At 55.5% G+C, this 17,722-nt stretch overlaps 2 protein-coding genes across 2 annotated transcripts; one reads left to right on the plus strand and one right to left on the minus strand.

Annotated features, from left to right (window-relative positions):
• Positions 1 to 2,604: 2,604 nt before the first annotated feature.
• GAS2L1 (growth arrest specific 2 like 1) lies at positions 2,605 to 8,109 on the plus strand. Its single transcript, XM_063087465.1, has 6 exons — positions 2,605 to 2,703; positions 3,826 to 4,477; positions 5,810 to 5,917; positions 6,016 to 6,112; positions 6,199 to 6,370; positions 6,814 to 8,109. Exons 2-6 carry the CDS (start codon positions 3,845 to 3,847, stop codon positions 7,847 to 7,849), a joined length of 2,046 nt encoding a protein of 681 aa, XP_062943535.1. The 5' UTR covers positions 2,605 to 2,703; positions 3,826 to 3,844; the 3' UTR covers positions 7,850 to 8,109.
• A 550-nt stretch (positions 8,110 to 8,659) lies between these two features.
• RASL10A (RAS like family 10 member A) lies at positions 8,660 to 10,495 on the minus strand. Its single transcript, XM_063088156.1, has 3 exons — positions 10,277 to 10,495; positions 9,176 to 9,300; positions 8,660 to 8,927 (listed from the first exon to the last, which is right to left on the minus strand). Exons 1-3 carry the CDS (start codon positions 10,493 to 10,495, stop codon positions 8,660 to 8,662), a joined length of 612 nt encoding a protein of 203 aa, XP_062944226.1.
• Positions 10,496 to 17,722: the final 7,227 nt, after the last annotated feature.

Consider the following 17,722-nt stretch of genomic DNA (forward strand, 5'->3'; position numbering starts at 1 on the left):
GCTTCTGCCCCTACCCACCACAGCAGCCACAGGGAACCTGTTAAGACTAAGTCAGCCGCCCCTGCTCTGAATCCCTCCATAGCTCCCATGTCTCTCAGAAGAGGCAAGGCCCACAAAGCCCTGCATAATCTGCCCTGATCTCTCTGTGCTTGTCTCTCTCCCCACCTTCCTCCTCCAGCCTCAGGAGCCTCCCCACCCTTCTTGAACACACCAGGCACTTGCCTGCCTCAGGGCCTTTGCAATTTCCTCTGCCTGACACTTTCCCCCAGATATCTATGAGGCTTTCTCCCTCACCTCCTTCCCTGGTCACTGATTTTATTTTTTATTATTATTTTTAAAAAAGATGACGGGTAAGGGGGACTCCAACCCTTGACTTGGTGTTGTCAGCACCACGCTCTCCCAAGTGAGCCACGGGCCAGCCCCCTGGTCACTGATTTTAAGTTGCAGCCCCAGCAGCCCCACACCCACACACTCCTGGCCTCCCTCCCTCACTTGGCTCCACCTCTCTCTTCTGCACATACCTCATCCCTGCCCCAGCCCAGGGGCTGCCTTCCTGCCTGGCTGCAAGCCCCGAGAGCTGGCTGTTTGGTTCCCTGCTGTTCTGTGGTTTCCAGTGCCAAAAGAAACTCAGCACACAGTAGGTGCCATGTCAGTATCAGCTATGACTATTACTAGTCACTTGCTTTCCTCACTCTGGGGTGGGGAGGGATATAGCAGGGCTCACACCACCAGAGCATCCACAACATTGAGGTGAGAAACCACCTTTTGAAAGTTCTCAAGGATCCAGCTCACAGTGGGTACTCAGCAGATGCCCCTGATCCTGGAATGAGGGCATTCCCATAATAGTCATGTTCAAATCCCAGCTCCAACAGCTGCTCTCCTGACTGCCCCAGTTTAGGCATAAGAATGTTCTTCATTAGAGGTGACTCGCCAGTTCTCTCAGGTCAAGGGCACAGAGCAGGCCTAGCACACAGTAGGAACTTTATCAAAGATGTGAGCTTTGGCTATTGGTGGTGCTCCCCCCACCCAACGCCCCGCCGGGCACTGTGGCTACTACTCAGGCCTGGTGTCCCTGCCCAGCCGGCAGCAGCAGGGGGCAGGATTTCCCACTGATCCCAGCCAGGTCCCTCCTCTGCAGTTTGAAAAGCACCCAGTAGGGTGTTAACCCTCCTGCAGCTGGCCACGGGGCAGCGTCCGGTATCCCTTTCTCCCTTATTCTGTGCCAGACCCAGGTGGGGCGCTGCATCAGAGGCTTGGGCCTTGGCCACCAGCCTACCCCTCTGAGCCTCAGTGTCCTCATCCATAAAACGGGTTCCCCTAACTTCAGAGTTAAAAAAGAGCATTCAGTGAGAACTAGGAGACCGCGCTGAGTGGGCGTCACTGGGGCCACCCTCCTTCTCCCCAAGGACTGATCTGCAGGGAGGAAGCTTGCCACCCGTGGTTATCTGGTCTGGGGAGGTCCACTGGGCCGGAGGTGACTTTGCAGCCCCCGGGCCCTATCGCTTCCTGACTTCATCTCGGGAACAGGCCGTGCTGACCGCCCACCCACTCGGGGAGGCAGCTCTCGGAGGAGGGGCAATTAATTTTTTTTTTTTTTTTTTTTGAAGACACTTTTTTTATTTTTTTTAATTTTTTTATTTTTTTTAATTTTTTAATTTTTATTTTTTTTTAATTTTATTTTGTCGATATACATTGTAGCTGATTAATGCTCCCCATCACCAAAACCTCCCTCCCTTCTCCCTCCCCCCCTCCCCCCCAACAATGTCCTTTCTGTTTGCTTGTTGTATCAACTTCAAATAATTGTGGTTGTTATATCTTCTTCCCCCCCCCCCCCCGGTTTGTGTGTGTATGTGTGTATGTGTGTGTGTGAATTTATATATTAATTTTTAGCTCCCACCAATAAGTGAGAACATGTGGTATTTCTCTTTCTGTGCCTGACTTGTTTCACTTAATATAATTCTCTCGAGGTCCATCCATGTTGTTGCAAATGGCAGTATTTCATTCGTTTTTATAGCTGAGTAGTATTCCATTGTGTAGATGTACCACATTTTCCGTATCCACTCATCTGATGATGGGCATTTGGGCTGGTTCCAACTCTTGGCTATTGTAAAGAGTGCTGCGATGAACATTGGGGAACAGGTATACCTTCGACTTGATGATTTCCATTCCTCTGGGTATATTCCCAACAGTGGGATGGCTGGGTCGTATGGTAGATCTATTTGCAATTGTTTAAGGAACCTGGAGGAGGGGCAATTAAAATGCTCCCCCCCATCCCCCGACCAAAAAGGGCAGACTGAGCCGTGGGGACTATCCCGGGTGGGGCTGGGGCATCTAGGCTGGTCACAGTGACCTGGGTGTCCCCGGGGCTAGAAGAGCCCGGCCCCCTCTGTGATGATTACGCAGACAGCGGGGGTGGGGGGGGCGGTGTCCAGGCCTGACCCCCGCGGGGAGACTCCAGCTCCTCCCACAACCCCGCCCAGCCCACCAGGAAAGGCGCTGCGCCTTTAAGAGCGCGCGGCCCCGCCCGCCCCTCCAGGCCGGATCCGAATTCCAGGGAGGCGGGGCGGAGACGGCTGAGGAGGAGGCCGCTGCGGCGCGGGGACCGGGATCTGCTGCGGCTCGGGCGGCGCCTCCCTGCGGCGGGCCCGGCCCAGCTCCGGCCCCCGCCAGGGCGATGCTCCCCTGGGCCGCGGGATGAGCCAGGTGAGCGCGGGGACCCCCAGCACCCCCTCCCCAGGGCGCACCGATGGGGGCCGGGCGGCGGCGTCCGCGGCCTCTGTTCCCCTGGGCTGTGTGACCTTGCGCGGCCCCGCACCCTCTCTGGGCCAAGGCCCGGAGGACCTGCGGGGCCTGCAGAGGCCATTCCGAGTCCTGGCCCGCACGCACCGGCCTGGGGCTCTGGGGAGGCTTCTTGGAGGAGGTGGGGCCTGGCCCCTGACGGCCCGGCTTCGGGATCGCGCCAGAGATCAGAAACGTCGCGCCCCCCGGGTCGCCCAGGCTCCTCTACCCACCGCCCTGCGACCTTCCGCGAGCTCTTGTCCTTTCTGCGCCTCAGTTTCTTCATCTGTAAAATGGAGATGATATCACTGCGCAGTCAGCCATTAGCCAGGATCGTTGGTGTTACTGATATTGTTACTGCTATTATGTCGTCGTAATGGCATTGTCCTTAAGGAAGGCCAAGGGAGGAGCTGGGATCTTCCCTCGGGAAGATAACCCCTCCCTGAGGTTGGGACCTGGGTTCTGCTCCTATCCATTGGGGGTCCAGGCTGTTGGCTTCATCTTTCCAGGTGTTGGCTCTTCAGGATGGCCACCTCCCTGCTTGGGAGGGAGGCCTGGCCAACCCCCAGTCCCTACCCCCAAAAGAGCCAAACAGCTCTTTTGGACACTAAGGTGTTTATAAAAACAAACAGCTCTTATGGACACTAAGGTGTTTATAAAAATTATCCTATCGAATCCTATGAAGCAGGTAATGTTACCATACCCATTTCTCAGATGAGGAAACTGAGACACAGAGATGTTTCTCACAGCTGGTGCTTTTTTAAAAAGATGACTGGTAAGGGGATCTTAACCCTTGACTTGGTGTTGTCAGCACCACACTCTCCCAAGTGAGCCAACCGGCCATCCCTATATAGGGATCCGAACCCATGGCCTTGGTGTTATCAGCACCACACTCTCCCAAGTGAGCCACGGCCGGCCCCCAGTGCTGGTGCTTAAGCCAGGCATTTGGCCTGAGTGACAGGCTGGTGCAGGTGGTCAGCGGTTTAGTCTGTATTGAACACTGGCTGGGTCCTCACAGCAATCCTGACCTGTTGTCCCTGTCCACAGTGACTCGGCTGGCCCGGGCATGGCAGACCCAGTGGCGGGCATTGCGGGCTCGGCAGCCAAGAGCGTGCGGCCATTCCGCTCAAGTGAGGCCTACGTGGAGGCCATGAAGGAGGACCTGGCCGAGTGGCTCAATGCCTTGTATGGTCTGGGTCTGCCCGGTGGTGGCGATGGCTTCCTGACAGGGCTGGCCACAGGCACCACCCTGTGCCAGCATGCCAACGCTGTCACTGAGGCCGCCCGCACTTTGGCTGCTGCCCGTCCAGCCCGAGGTGTGGCCTTCCAGGCACACAGTGTGGCGCCAGGCTCTTTCATGGCTCGCGACAACGTGGCCACCTTCATTGGCTGGTGCCGTACAGAGCTGGGTGTGCCTGAAGTGCTCATGTTTGAGACTGAGGACTTGGTGCTGCGCAAGAATGAGAAGAGCGTGGTGCTGTGCCTGCTGGAGGTGGCGCGGCGTGGGGCCCGCCTGGGCCTGCTCGCCCCCCGCCTGGTGCAGTTCGAACAGGAAATTGAGCGTGAGCTGCGTGCCGCCCCCACAGTCCCCAATGCCCCCGCTGCTGGGGAGGACGCCTCTGGAACCACTGCTGTACCAGGGGCTCCTACCCGTGGGCCCCGCATGACGCCCAGTGACCTGCGCAACCTCGATGAGCTGGTGAGTCCCCAACACGCACAATGGTGACCCCTGCTTGTGCACACCGGGCAGCAGAGCTAGTGCCCATGACCCATTCCTGAACTTCCCGGGGTTCACCCTGGTATCTGCAGGACAGCTGCCCCACGGAAAGGGTGCATATGTTGAGCACCAGGTGTATAACTGGCCCCAAGGAGATAGGTAGGCCCAGAGAGGGGAAAGTGCCAGGTGAGGTCACACTACCCAGCTGGGTTTGGGATAGAGCCCTGAATCCTGGCTCGGTCTCCCCCTTATGTGCTAACCAGTGCTGTACATTCCTTCATCTGCAGGGGCAGACCGCATGGTTTGGGCACCTCTTCTATGCCCTTCCTGCATGTGGGTGCTAAACAGATGGAGCTGGAGGTTGAGTGGGTGCCAGATGCTTGGCTGAGTGAGGTGTGGAGAGCCTTGGGCAAAGTGCCTGGCACACAGTAGGTGCTGGGCCCTGCGCCCCACTAGGAAGTCTAGCCAGGAGTTGCTGCTGGTGGTGGGAACGGGAAGTCCTATTTAAAGCTGCAGGATTCTGAGCACAGGAGGTGCTGGACCATGCCCCCAGCTCCCTTGTCCCTTCCCAAGACCTAGCTGTCCCTGCCAATCCTGAGGCTGGGCCAAGAGTATTCTTCTTATCAGGAGGTTAGGACTATGATGTGCCTGCCCAGGAGGTGGGTAGTCTATGGCTGTGGGCAGAGGCTGGTGCCCCACCCCCGGCCTGGGCCAGGGTCATTCAAGGCCCCACCTGCTCATTTCCTCTGGCGGCGCCACTGCGGGCGGGGAGGTGGGTAGGGCCGCCCACAGAGCCAGCCTGGCAGCTCCAGCGAGGGCGGGGGGGGGGGGGTGTTATGTGCATTTGGGTGCTTACAGGCGGTGGCCTGAGTGCATGTTGGTGTGTGTCCCACGTGTCTGGTACCCCCCCACACATTGATGCCCAGCCAGGGGCATGGCGCCCTGTACTTGTGTCCCGTGACCTGCCTCCTCCTAAGGCCTGGCCTCCTTGTCTGCAAAGTGGGTGAAAGGGGGGTGAGCACGAGCTCCAGGGCTCCCCCAGGCTAAGGGGCTACGGGGACGTTCCTCATCAGGGTTCCAGGCCTGGCCTGACCACAGCCTATCATCTTGTCCTGTCAATTCCCTGGGCCCTCACAGCCAAGGAGAGCTGGTGGAAGGTCACCTGTGGAGGCTACACCCACGTCTGGGGCAAGACATTCTCCATCCCCCATTCCCCGGAAGGACTTACTTCCTTCTGACCCTGGAGCTGCTGACATTAAGCCCCAGGAGGAGGGACTTGATCCCTGATCTCCAACCTCCCTTCTCTGTTCACAGGTGAGGGAGATCCTGGGCCACTGCACCTGCCCAGACCAGTTCCCCATGATCAAGGTCTCAGAGGGGAAGTACCGTGTGGGAGACTCCAGCCTACTCATCTTTGTGCGGGTAAGAGTCTGGGGCCACCCCAGCAGACAGCAGCTAAGGGAGCAGGCTGCTAGACCCATGGGACACAGCTGTGACCTGCCCATGCCTGGCTCCCACAGGTACTGAGGAGCCACGTGATGGTGCGTGTGGGTGGCGGCTGGGACACGCTGGAGCACTACCTGGACAAGCATGACCCTTGCCGCTGCTCCTCTGCTGGTCAGTGCCTGGGCAGAGGCAGATGGGCAGGGGGCTCCACCCTGTAGCTTCCTCCCCCACATGCCGTCTGTTCTCTCTCTCCACAGCCCACCGCCCGCCCCAGCCGAGGGCCCGCACCTTCTCCCCTCAGAGGGTGTCACCCATCCCCAGCCCCCGCCCTGGTAGCCCAGTCCCAGGGAGTGAGCGCAGGGGCTCCCGGCCTGAGGTGACTCCCATTAGCTTACGCAACACAAAGGAGGGTCATGAGACCCCACTCAGGTGAGATGCAGGAGGACGTGGGGGTGAGGGTTCTAGAGGGTGAGGGTGGGGGATGTCAGCCCTGGCCTGGATGACATAGTTGCCTGTGCTCCTGGAGTGACTCACACCCTGGGAAAAGTTCCCGTGGGTGGGGGCTGGCCTGGCTTCCCATCTCCATGGAAACCCAACCAAACCAACAACACAGCTGGGGCGGGCCCAAGGGCCTGGGGGTTGGGCAGCTGCCAGTTTAAGCCCGGTTTTCCTCTGGCACGCCCTGGGGAACTGGAGGTCTGGGGAGGATGAGTCTAGGGCCCAGGAGCCTGCAGGAAGCTGCTGCTGCAGAGTCTGTCACTTCTCCCTGCAAGTCCCCAGGATGGACAGATGCCCCTGACAGTCCCACATCCTGCTCCTCTTCTCCCTACCCTTCCATGATGCCCCATCTCTCTTTTGTTCCCCTGCCCCAGGCCCCGGGATCAGCTGCCCCCCCATCCCCGCTCCCGCCGCCAGTCCGGGGACAGTGACTCCTCAGCCTCCTCAGCCCAGAGTGGCCCCCTTGGTTCCCGCAGTGATGACACCGGCACAGGCCCCCGGAGGGAGCGGCCCAGCCGGCGGCTGACCACAGGCACCCCAGCCTCCCCGAGACGGCCCCCTGCCCCACGCAGCCAGTCCCGAGACCAGCTGGATCGGGGTCGGCCCCGGGGGGCCCCAGGAGGCAGGGGAGCCCAGCTGTTCGTCCCCAGCCCTGCCCGGCGGGCCCGGAGCCAGAGCCGCGAGGAGCAGGCAGTACTGCTGGTGCGCAGGGACCGCGATGGGCAGCACTCGTGGGTACCACGGGGCAGGGGCAGCACAGGCTCAGGCAGGAGCACCCCCCAGACACCCCGTGCCCGCAGCCCTGCGGCAGCCCGGCCTCCCCGGGTCTCCAGCCCCAGCCCAGAGCTGGGCACCACGCCGGCCAGTGTCTTCCGCACACCCCTACAGCTTGACCCGCAGCAGGAGCAGCAATTGTTCCGGCGCCTGGAAGAGGAGTTCCTGGCCAATGCCCGTGCCCTTGAGGCTGCTGCTAGCGAGACCCCCACTGGACCAGCCCCTGACCCAATCCGGGCCCCAGACCCTCCAGCTCCCGACTCAGCCTACTGTTCCTCCAGTTCCTCCTCTTCCTCCCTCAGCGTCCTGGGTGGCAAATGTGGCCCACCTGGGGACTCTGGCCGAACAGCCAATGGGCTGCCCGGGCCCCGCAGCCATGCTCTGTCCAGCTCTTCCGATGAAGGAAGCCCCTGCCCTGGTATGGGGGGGCCACCAGATACATCTGGGAACCCCCTGGCTGGCCCAGAACCCTCGCAGACCTGGGCACGGGGTCGGATGGACACACAGCCAGACCGTAAACCTTCACGCATCCCCACACCGCGGGGCCCCCGCCGCCCATCTGGACCCACAGAGCCCAGGACCTGGCCTGCCCTGCACTCAGTCACCCCAAGGGCCGAGCCAGATTCCTGGATGTGATGGGCCAGCCCAGCTGTCCCCAGACCCTGTTCCTTCTCTTCCTTTGTGGCCTTAACCCCCTCTGCATCAGGGAGCCCCCTCCGCCTCTTTAGTACCAGACCTCATGGGACCAGACCCCTCGGGACCACATGGCACAATGGGACCTCTGTTGTACATTCCGGTTTGGGGATGAGCATTGCTATTTAATTACTAATATTATTGAATGCCTTAGAGGAGGCCAGGCCAGCCTGGTGTCCTGAGGACCTGTGGCCCAGCAGAGCCTCTGACAGTAAAGTTTTACTCCAACCTCCTGTCTGTTTCTTGGGGACTTAGCTTTGGGGCCAACACACCCTTTTGAGGGCCCTCATTACCTGTTGGCATTCTGGAGTTAACTGCCAAGGGACCAAGCCTGGCAGCTCTGACCTCTAGACTTAAGGCTCTATCCTGCCCATCCCAGAAATCCCAGGTGCACTTGAATTGTTTTCCCTTTTATTACCTCACCAGAGGTGTAACTTTAAGAGTTTGTAGAGTGAAACTCCAGGAGCAGTGCGAGAGCTCCCAATCGGGTTCATCGCCAAGTCCTTTCTATGCACTGGGTTTGTGACCCAGTAAGATCCCAGAAAGCACTGATCTGTCCAGTGGGGCTTGGGACCTGGCTGGGTGCAATGAGGTTCCAAGCGAGACTTGTTGCCCAGGAGACTGGGGTGGGAGCTTTCCCCATCCAATCACGGGGGACTCTGCCCTGTCCAATCCGAGTGAAGTTGCGCAGTCCCGCCCAATCCGGATACCGGCTGTTACAAATAAACCCATCGGCGGCGGCGTCCAATTCGGTCACATGAGGCTGCAGCGCGCTGGATGCAGCGCCCCCTGCAGGCGCAAGGCCGGGTGCGCAGGGCGCGCGCGCACTAGAGCGCAGCGCAGGAGCTCGCGGAAGAGACGCAGCACGTGCCAGTTGTACTTAGCGGAGCACTCGAGGTAGCCGCAGCGCCAGCCTCTGCGCACCAGGGCGGCTAGCGCGCGCCGCGGTCCGAAGCGCAGCCGCTGCCGGTCCCGCTTGTTCCCTACCACGAGGATGGGAGCCTCGGGCGCGCCCGCAGGCCTAGGGAGCGGGATGGGAATGAGAGACGCCGTGCTGGGGACCCCGCGGCCAGAGGATCCCCCCAATGGTGCATCCCCTCATATGGCCACAGACCCCCAGCAGACACCAAGCCCGTGTGGGCCAAAGACTGCATAGAGCTGGAGACCTTCCCATGGACAAAAGCCTGATGGGGAAGGCCCAAGACGGTGAGAGAACCTACTCACCGGACCATCAACAACTCCCCACCACCACTCCTGCCGCGCTCCCACCTGGTCTCCGCGATGCGCTGCCGCAGAGCTTTCACGTAGTCGAAACTGTCCGGGCTGCAGATGTCGTAGACAAGCACGAAGGCGTCGGTGTCCTGCAAGCTCCAGTCCTTAGGGTCTGGCCACTCCTAGGGGTGGGAGGCCAGGGTTTGCGGAAGCTTCTTTCCCACCCTCCAACTCCCTAACCTTCTGCATAGACCTTGACACTAAACCTACAGCTTATCCTCAGGCCTCCGTCATCCCCTTCCCTATTTTTATGCCCCCTCCCCTGGGCACTACCTGGGCCCTACCGTCCTCATGGCCGCCAAGATAAACATTTCCAAATTGTGCCTAGAGCCTGTTAGCCTTTAGCCCTCCTTCACCCTCGGTTTCTCCGCCCACCCCCATTTTCCCCTTCCTCATTCCAGCTTTTCCTAGCTCAACTTGGGTCTAGCCACTCTGCTCCCAGACGCCCTCGCAGGGCCCCAGCCCCGTGTTCCACCAAGCCCCCAGAGACCACTGACTGTCGGCAGCTGTACCCATTTGAGCCTCTGGCCTAAGCACCTGCTGGTCTTTCCACCTGGAATGCCACCCCCTGCAGGAAGCTCTGCTTAATCCTGCTTGCTCTTTCCTCTTCACTTCTCGTAGGCATCCAGCTCCTAGGATTGGAGGTGTGTCTTGGACTTTGCACAAATTACTAAACGAATCTTTGCTCCAAGTCACAAGAATGAGGGGGCAGATAATGACACTCCAGCCCCCGAAAGTTCATCTCTGTGCCTGGCCCCAGTCTCTCCCACTGCGGCTCTGCTGACGGCCCCAGACACAATGCCGCACCCTAAAGGAGGCACAGCCATGCTCCACCACGCACTGATCTAGACTCACCAGCGGAGGCAGACATAGAGGCAACCACGAGAGAAAGAAAAAGCCACTTTGCAAAATCGCCCGGCCCAGGGCCTGGGCTTAGGCGCTTCCAGGCCCGCGGGGAGGGGTGTAACAGGACAAGCATTCATCCTTCAACCCCTGAACACAGTGAGGCGCCCAGGGGTTGTCCACGCGGACGCGCACGTGTGCACCGAGTACACACACACACTGTCACACGCCCCTGCCCGCCCCTCGAGCCGCTACCTCTAGCCCCCCGGGGCTCGGGCCAGGGCCATCGACGTCGCCGTCGCGGATGCTCAGGTCGTAGACCGCGCCGTCGAGCAGCACAGCGGGACGGTAGAGGCGCGGCCCTTCGGTAGGCCGGTGGCGCTCGGGGTAGTCGCCGAACAAGAACTGGCGGATGATGGCCGTCTTGCCCACGCCTGGGGCTCCCAGAACGGCCACCCGCAGGCTGCCCCCCATGGTCGGCCCGTGCCGGGAAGCCTCATGGGCCGGCGCCGCGCCGCGCCGTGCGCACCCGGCCGTGCGCCCTGCGCGCCCTGCCCGGTGCGCCCCGGGCCCGCCGCGGTCCTCGTCGCCCGCCGGAACACCCGAGGTCGGGAGAGGCCAGGCCCGAGGACGGAGCTGGCGGCGGGAGGGCAGACGGGTGGCAGACGCACCAGCGGCTCTGGCGGGTGCCGAAGCTCGGGGGAGAACAGCCTGGGCGCGCCGCGCGCAGACACCGCCTCCGCCCCGCAGCGCGAACGGAGGCGCCGCCGGCAGCGCGGGGCCCCGAGGTCCGACCTCTTCGCCGCGCGGGTCCCGCAGCGGTGCGGCGCGCAGGGGCCGGTGCCTCCGTCCCTCTGTCCTTCTCCAGCTCCGGCGCCCGGAGTCGCCGCCCCACCCCGCGGCGCGAGCGAGCGAGCGGGGCCTCCCGGAGGCGGCGATGAGGTAACCGCCCCCCGCCCCCCACCCCACCTCCCTCTACTCTCCCGGGACACCCCTCCCTGGAAGGGTCGTGGGAAGGTGACACGGGGGGGCAGGGAGCTTGGGGAGGACCCCATCCCCCTCCCGTACTGCGCTCCTCTCACCTCCAAAATAGAAGTCCCTTCCCACTCCCGTCCGCATCTGCTCCTCCGCACGCCGCTCGCCCCCGAGCTGGCTCCCAAACCCCGTTCGCCTGGAGTCAGGCCGCCCAGGGTCGGGTGGAAGGGGACGCAGCTGTGTGACCTTGGGCGAATCACCGCACTGCGCTGGGGCTCTGCCTCGCATCCATCAAAGGCAGACGCCTCTCGGGGCTTCCATTGTTTCTTGAGAACCTACTATGTGCCAGACCCTTTACTAGGCAGTTACCTACGTGATCTTTGAACTTACAGCCTCAACCGTGTATTACCTTTGAGAGAAGAGGAAACTGAGGCAGGAGAGTGGAATCTCCAAGGTTAGGAGGATAGTGGAGACCCCGACCCGCAGCCTTGCAGCCTCCTCTGAGGCTGCTGCTGCCGCCCTCCTGCCCGCAGGGGTAAATGGACTAGACAGTATTTCAAACGGCCATCCCCGAGGGGAGGTGGGGACAGAGGTGCTGAGTCCAGCACACACCGAGTCACAGCAGCTTAGCCCCAAATCCCTGTCCCAGAAAGGCTGGAGGTGAATAAATATAGAAAGATCCAGAAATTGGCCGACACCACCTCCCTCACTGCCAAGGCCATGTTTCCTGTGTGGGTCTCCCACTTGTAGCTTCCCTCAAAGGGGTGCAGCCACCTAACCAGACTCCCAGAACCCAAGTCCCCCCTCCCTGGAGCTGCTTCCCCATCACAGCTGGGAAAGTCCGGGCTTGCTCAGCCCCCACCCTCTGCCCTCCTCCCCCCACAGTCCCACATCTTAGACCTTTGCGTGGTGATGCCCAGGGACTGGGTGAAATGCACAGACATCTCTATGCTTCTGCACTGAGCAAGGATTTCATTTATTCATCTCTTCAACAAATATCCCAACTCTTACTGCTTCCCAGGATGCTGAGATGGATTTAGAAAAAAAAAAGATAAAGAAGCTCTGCCTCAGGAAAGAAAGCTGTAGAACATATGAGATGTAGGAACTGAAGAGCACAAACCCACCCCAGCCTGTGGGAAGTGGAGGAGGGAGAATGAAGAGCTAAACGGTGGGGAGGAGGTGCATCCTCCAGGGAGCAGGTGATGGCAACCAGAGGTTATTTCTCCAGAGCAGTGGGTGTGCTTTTATCCTACCACGCTGGATCAGGAGCCTGGGTCGGGTCTGCTTTCACTCCTCTCCTTAGCCATTAGGGAGTCTTCAGGTCTTCAAGTTCAGTGAGTGGGGACCCCCTGGCTTTATCTTTTTTTCCTGCCATGATTTTTTTTTTCTTCACTTGATTTTCACATCTTAACTTTTCAGGCTTCTGGGTTTTGTGAGCTGCTTTAATTCCTTTCAGGAAAAAGTGGAGAGTAGATAAACTAAGCTTATTGTGGGGCTAACCCCAGGAGGGTCTTCCTTAAGTTCTTCTTGCTGCTGAGGGTGCTCTTGCCCACCCTTGGGGGCCAGTTTGGGGTGTTTTCCCTCTGGAACACCTTCCTTGCTTCCCTTTTTGACAGAGTGCCCTCTTCTTTGGGCAGTGCTTCTTCGGGCACCGCAAACAGGGTTGTGTGTGAGGCATCTTTGGATCCCAGTGCAGTTTCTCAATTTGTGTTTTCAGGATGATGGGGAGCTCTGTGGGCTAGGAATGTCTTGCGGACTCCACAGGCGTCACACATGCCCCAGGAGACTCACACACCAGCATTACTAGCAGCAGTTCCCATTTATCAAGGGCCTGTGATGTGTCGAACCCTGACCATATGGAGGGGCACAGTAATTGGGCCAAAGTTGTCTAGCAGGAAAGGAGCAGCCCGAGGACTGGAACCCAGGACCTAGCACTCCCAAGCCTGGCTTTCTGAGAAGCCAACGTCATCTGGGCCCAGGGGCCAGAGGGCCTTCAGGAGGTGGTAAGCTGGAGCCTGTGGCCGTGTAGAGAGGGATTTTGGGCAGGCCCCTGTCATCCATGGGAACTGAGCTCATCTGAGTTATGATAGGAGTAGGAAGCCCTGTGTCAGGCTTCCCAAAGACTAGCAAGCTGAAGGACTTGGCTGCCCATCTGCCTGGGATGTGGATTTGAGAATTTTTCAGTTCTCTTGCTCCTTCCCCAAGGAGAGGCTGCCAGGCTGTTGCACTAGCCCAATCCCTATTCCCCAGAGGCCTCTCCAGCCCTCCTCACATGCTCCCATCCAGCGCTTCAGGGACCACCCACCAAACATGCATGCATCTGCTCTTTCAGCAGACAGAACATTGCACTGGAGACACGGTGGCCAGACTGGTCACTGCTTGACCTCTGTGGCTTGTGAGGGAGACAGGCACAGACAGATGGAGATAGGAACCCTGGGCTGGTTCAGGCCTAGGGGGATAAGGGGGCCTGGAGGAGGCACCAGCCTGGCTGGAGATGAGGGGCTCAGGAAGTCCCAATGACACACCTAAGCTGAGCTCTGAAGCCACAGAATTGGGGTGGGCTGGGAGGCAGCTGAGAGGGCCTGTGCAGGGCCAGGCACCAAGGAGAGAATTCCGCTCCCCCCAGTTCGTTGCCCACAGCCTCCTAGCAGAAGCCAGTTGAGCGTCCTCCCCACACCCTGACCTTTGCTCACACGGCTTCTTCCCAACTGGCTTCATTCTAGACCTTTCCTGGGGTCAAGCACCCTGGACTGCATCCAGCTCTCAGGGGCATTTGCTCTTGATTCTGCTGGCCCAGCTGCCTGGGCCACACCACTGACCCTTAATCATGGCCTATCCTGGCCATTAATCAGGACTCCACACCACTTGTTCCAGCAGTATCTCACCTCTTTGAGCCATGAATGGGGGCTACCCCTACCACTCAGATGCCTAGTGCATTGTGGGGCCTTGGTCATCATCATAATGACTCCCATTGATTGTAACCAATCAGCCTCCTGAAGTCCTGGCCAGGACCTACAGTCATGAGGACACAGGATGAAGCATAGGGCAGGGCTTCCAGGCCTCTGAAGTGAGACCCCTTGAGTCTGAGGCTTCCTCCCTAGGCTGTGTCATCCGTTCATGTTACTTAAACTCTCTGAGCCTCTGTTTCCTTCTCTGCAAAGGGGATAATAATAGTTCTGTCTTCATGACTGTTGTGGGATTCACTGAGACGAGATGATACAAAGAAAAACGAAACAGTTTATTAAGGTTGGGGAGACAAAATTTGTACATATAAACCAATTCCATTTTTATATGTAAATAGCTACCAGTTACAAAACATACATGGGTAAGCATGCATATTTCTAGCTCTGTTAGCTGAGACGGCCTAGAATAACTGACACCCCACTAGCAACAAGCACATTCAGCACCTAGATCTTGGTTTCAAATATCATTCTCTAATAAAAGGAACAAGGGGTCCTTAGAGAAATGGCTGATTCTGGGGCAAGACAAGTGACAGACAAGCCTGGAGCATCTTGAAGTGCCAGAAAGTAAGGAAGTGCTCAAAAAAATAAAAGGATGATGGCATGTCAAAGGGACATAGGACACTACTGGCAGGAGCTCCCAATGGCCAAAACCGGAATGATTTAAGCAACAAAATAAGTAATGTCATATTAGATTAAATCCACACTATAAAATAAATACCCATGAGTCCAAACTGATAAAAATGATTGAATAAATAAATGTGAGAGAAGAAACAAATCTTCATTACAGAATTCCAAATACTTTATGTAGCTTACTCCCTCCTCCCACACCCTTTGCGGCGTGTGGGCTGCATTCAGTGACTTGCTTCCAAAGAACAGAGCACAGAAAGGGGGAGAGAGGAACTTTGCAGTAGAGAAGCCTGCAAATACCACCTTGCCCAGGCGCTCCAGGCTAACATGACAGTGATGTCATGTTGATAGCATGTACCCCAGATATGATGTGACCTGAAGGGCACCTCTGTCGTATTTCTTTCTTAAACTTCATAACCCCAGGTTACCCATGAGAACGACATCAGACAAACCCAAATTGAGGGATATTCTACAAAATGCCTGACCAGTACTCCCTGAAACTGTCAAGGTCTTGAAAAATGAGGTCTGAGAAACTGTCACAGACATAAGGAGACATGAGGACTACATGGAATGTGGAATCCTAGAACAGAAGGAGGACACGAGTGGGAAAACTAGTGAAATCTGACTCAAGTCTAGAGTTAAGTTTAAAAATTATATATTATATACTTTATGCTATTTATTTTATAATTATACATTAGTTCTATATATATTTATAAATATATATTTACATTATAAATATATGTAAAAAAGAATGGAAGAGGGTTCATTTACCAAAGGAACGTTCAATACATGTGTAGTAGTCCATTTTCTCTTGCTTATAACACAATACCTGAAACTTGGTAATTTATAAAGAAATGAAATTTATTTCTTATAGTTTTGGAGGCTGAGAAATCCACAGTGCAGGGGGCACATCTGGTGAGGGGACTCTAGAGTCTCAGGGTGACGCAGGCAATCCTATGGCAAGGGTGTCAAGAGCACTTTCATTTGCTCTCCTTATAAATCACCATTCCACACCCATGATAACCTATTATTCCATGAATGGATTAATCCACTCATGAGCGTACAGTCCTCATGATCCAGTCACCTCCCAAAGGCCCCACCATTCAAATAGCGCAACTGAATTTCCCACCTTCATAACACTGTTACAATGGGGATCAAGTTTCCAACATATGAGTTTTGGGGGACGTTTGCCCACAGCAACATGCAAGAATAAATGTACGTGTGAGACCTTTTGAATGAAGAAAATTAAAAATATTATAAAGAGACATAAAAGAAAACCTCAATCAATGGAAAGGCATCTACTCCTGTATTTGCATATAAAGATCCAATATTATTATTGAAATCATTTTAAGGATATCAGCTCTCCATGAATTAATATAAACATTTGATGTGATCCAAATAAAAATACCATCCAGTTTTTAAAATACAAAACTAGTTCTGATGTTCAAATGGGACAAAGAGGGGGAATAAGAGGGCACTATAAGTCATCGAAACATAAAGGTACTTTTTTAAAAAGGTGGTAGTGGGCCGGCCCGTGGCTCACTCGGGAGAGTGCGGTGCTGATAACACCAAGGCCCCGGGTTCGGATCCCATATACGGATGGCCGGTTCGCTCACTGGGTGAGCGTGGTGCTGACCACACCAAGTCAAGGGTTAAGATCCCCTTACCGGTCATCTTTTAAAAAAAAAAAAAAAAAGGTGGTAGCCAGTGAAGACAAATTCTATGGTACAGAACAGAATCCAGAAAAACACCCCAAAATACATATGGAAGTTTCGTATATGCTAAAAATGGCATTTCAAGTCTATGGGGAAAAGATGAATTATTCAATAAATGGTGTGGAGACAACTGGGTAACCATCTGGCGAAAAGGGGAAATTGGATCCCTACCTCATTTCTACATAAAGCCCAGATGGAACAGGATTGAAATGCAAAAACTAACATCAGACAAATATTAGAAAGAAGAGATTAAAAGAAAATTACATTAAAACAAACAAACCAAAAACCAATTTCAGCATGGAAAAGTAAAAAGTGATAACAAAATGGGAAGAAATAATGATAAATCATTAAGAAAAGGACCAATAACCATATAGAAAAATGGGCAAAAAATATGAAGACAGCTCAGAGAAAAGAACATACAAATGGCTTGAAAACACATAAAAAGAGGCACATTTAAAATACAGTCAGATGCCATTTTCAACTGTCAGTTTGATAATATACTGAGTTGGTGAGGGTACTGGCAACCCTCACTCCTGGCCGGTGGGAGTGTAAGTTGGAGGACATTTTAGCACCAGCTAGCAAAGTTACAAATGGACTTACTTTTGACCCAGCAATTCCCATCTTAGGAACCTGTCTACTTGTGAAAGCGATACACAAAGTTATGACACCTTGGGAACAACTAATGTACCTCACTGGGGACTATAAGTTATCAAAACATAAAGGTACTTTTTAATTTTATTTTTTGGTGGCTGAGTCACTAGGGGGATCTGAACCCGTGACATTGGTGTCATAAGGTTGCGTCCTAACCAACTGAGCTGAATGTCCAGCCCAAGGTACTTTTTTTTTTTTTTTTTTAAGATGACTGATAAGGTGATCTTAACCTTTGACTCAGTGTTGTCAGCACCACGCTCTCCCAAGTGAGCTAACTGGCCATCCCTATATAGGGATCCGAACCCGTGGCCTTGGTCACACCCTCCCAAGTGAGCTACGGGCCGGCCCCTCCAAGGTACTTTTTAAAAAAGGTGACAGCCAATGAATAGACAAATTCTCTAGTACAGAACAACTACCAGAAAAACACCCAGATACATGTGGAAATTTATGTTATATGATAAAAATGCATTTCAAATCTGTGGGGAAAAAATGAATTATTTAATAAATGGTGTGGAAACAACTGGGTAACCATCTGGGGAAAAGGTGGTTCCTCCTTGAAATGATGGTTCCTCCATGAAATGGAGTACCACAGAGCTGTTAAAAAAAAAAAAAGGCATGAGGTCACTCTCTATAATAAACTGGTAATGGAAAAACCCCTGAGATATAAGTACAGTGAAGAACAGTGTGTATTCAGTGCTACTATTTATGCATAAGAAGGGAAAAGCCATTTGAGACACCACTGAATCTCTTTGGAAGGTACCATTGATTTC

The sequence above is a fragment of the Cynocephalus volans genome, chromosome 2 (assembly GCF_027409185.1).
Source record: "Cynocephalus volans isolate mCynVol1 chromosome 2, mCynVol1.pri, whole genome shotgun sequence".
Taxonomy (NCBI): domain Eukaryota; kingdom Metazoa; phylum Chordata; class Mammalia; order Dermoptera; family Cynocephalidae; genus Cynocephalus; species Cynocephalus volans.

Coding starts and splice junctions, on each gene's coding strand:
- RASL10A (XM_063088156.1), bottom strand. CDS start 10,495: ATGGGGGGCAGCCTGCGGGTGGCCGTTCTGGGAGCCCCAGGCGTGGGC. Junction 9,301..10,276: donor CGAGCCCCGGGGGGCTAGAG/GTAGCGGCTCGA, acceptor TCCCACCCCTAG/GAGTGGCCAGACCCTAAGGA. Junction 8,928..9,175: donor CAGCGCATCGCGGAGACCAG/GTGGGAGCGCGG, acceptor CCCGCTCCCTAG/GCCTGCGGGCGCGCCCGAGG.
- GAS2L1 (XM_063087465.1), top strand. CDS start 3,845: ATGGCAGACCCAGTGGCGGGCATTGCGGGCTCGGCAGCCAAGAGCGTG. Junction 4,478..5,809: donor TGCGCAACCTCGATGAGCTG/GTGAGTCCCCAA, acceptor CTCTGTTCACAG/GTGAGGGAGATCCTGGGCCA. Junction 6,113..6,198: donor TTGCCGCTGCTCCTCTGCTG/GTCAGTGCCTGG, acceptor CTCTCTCCACAG/CCCACCGCCCGCCCCAGCCG.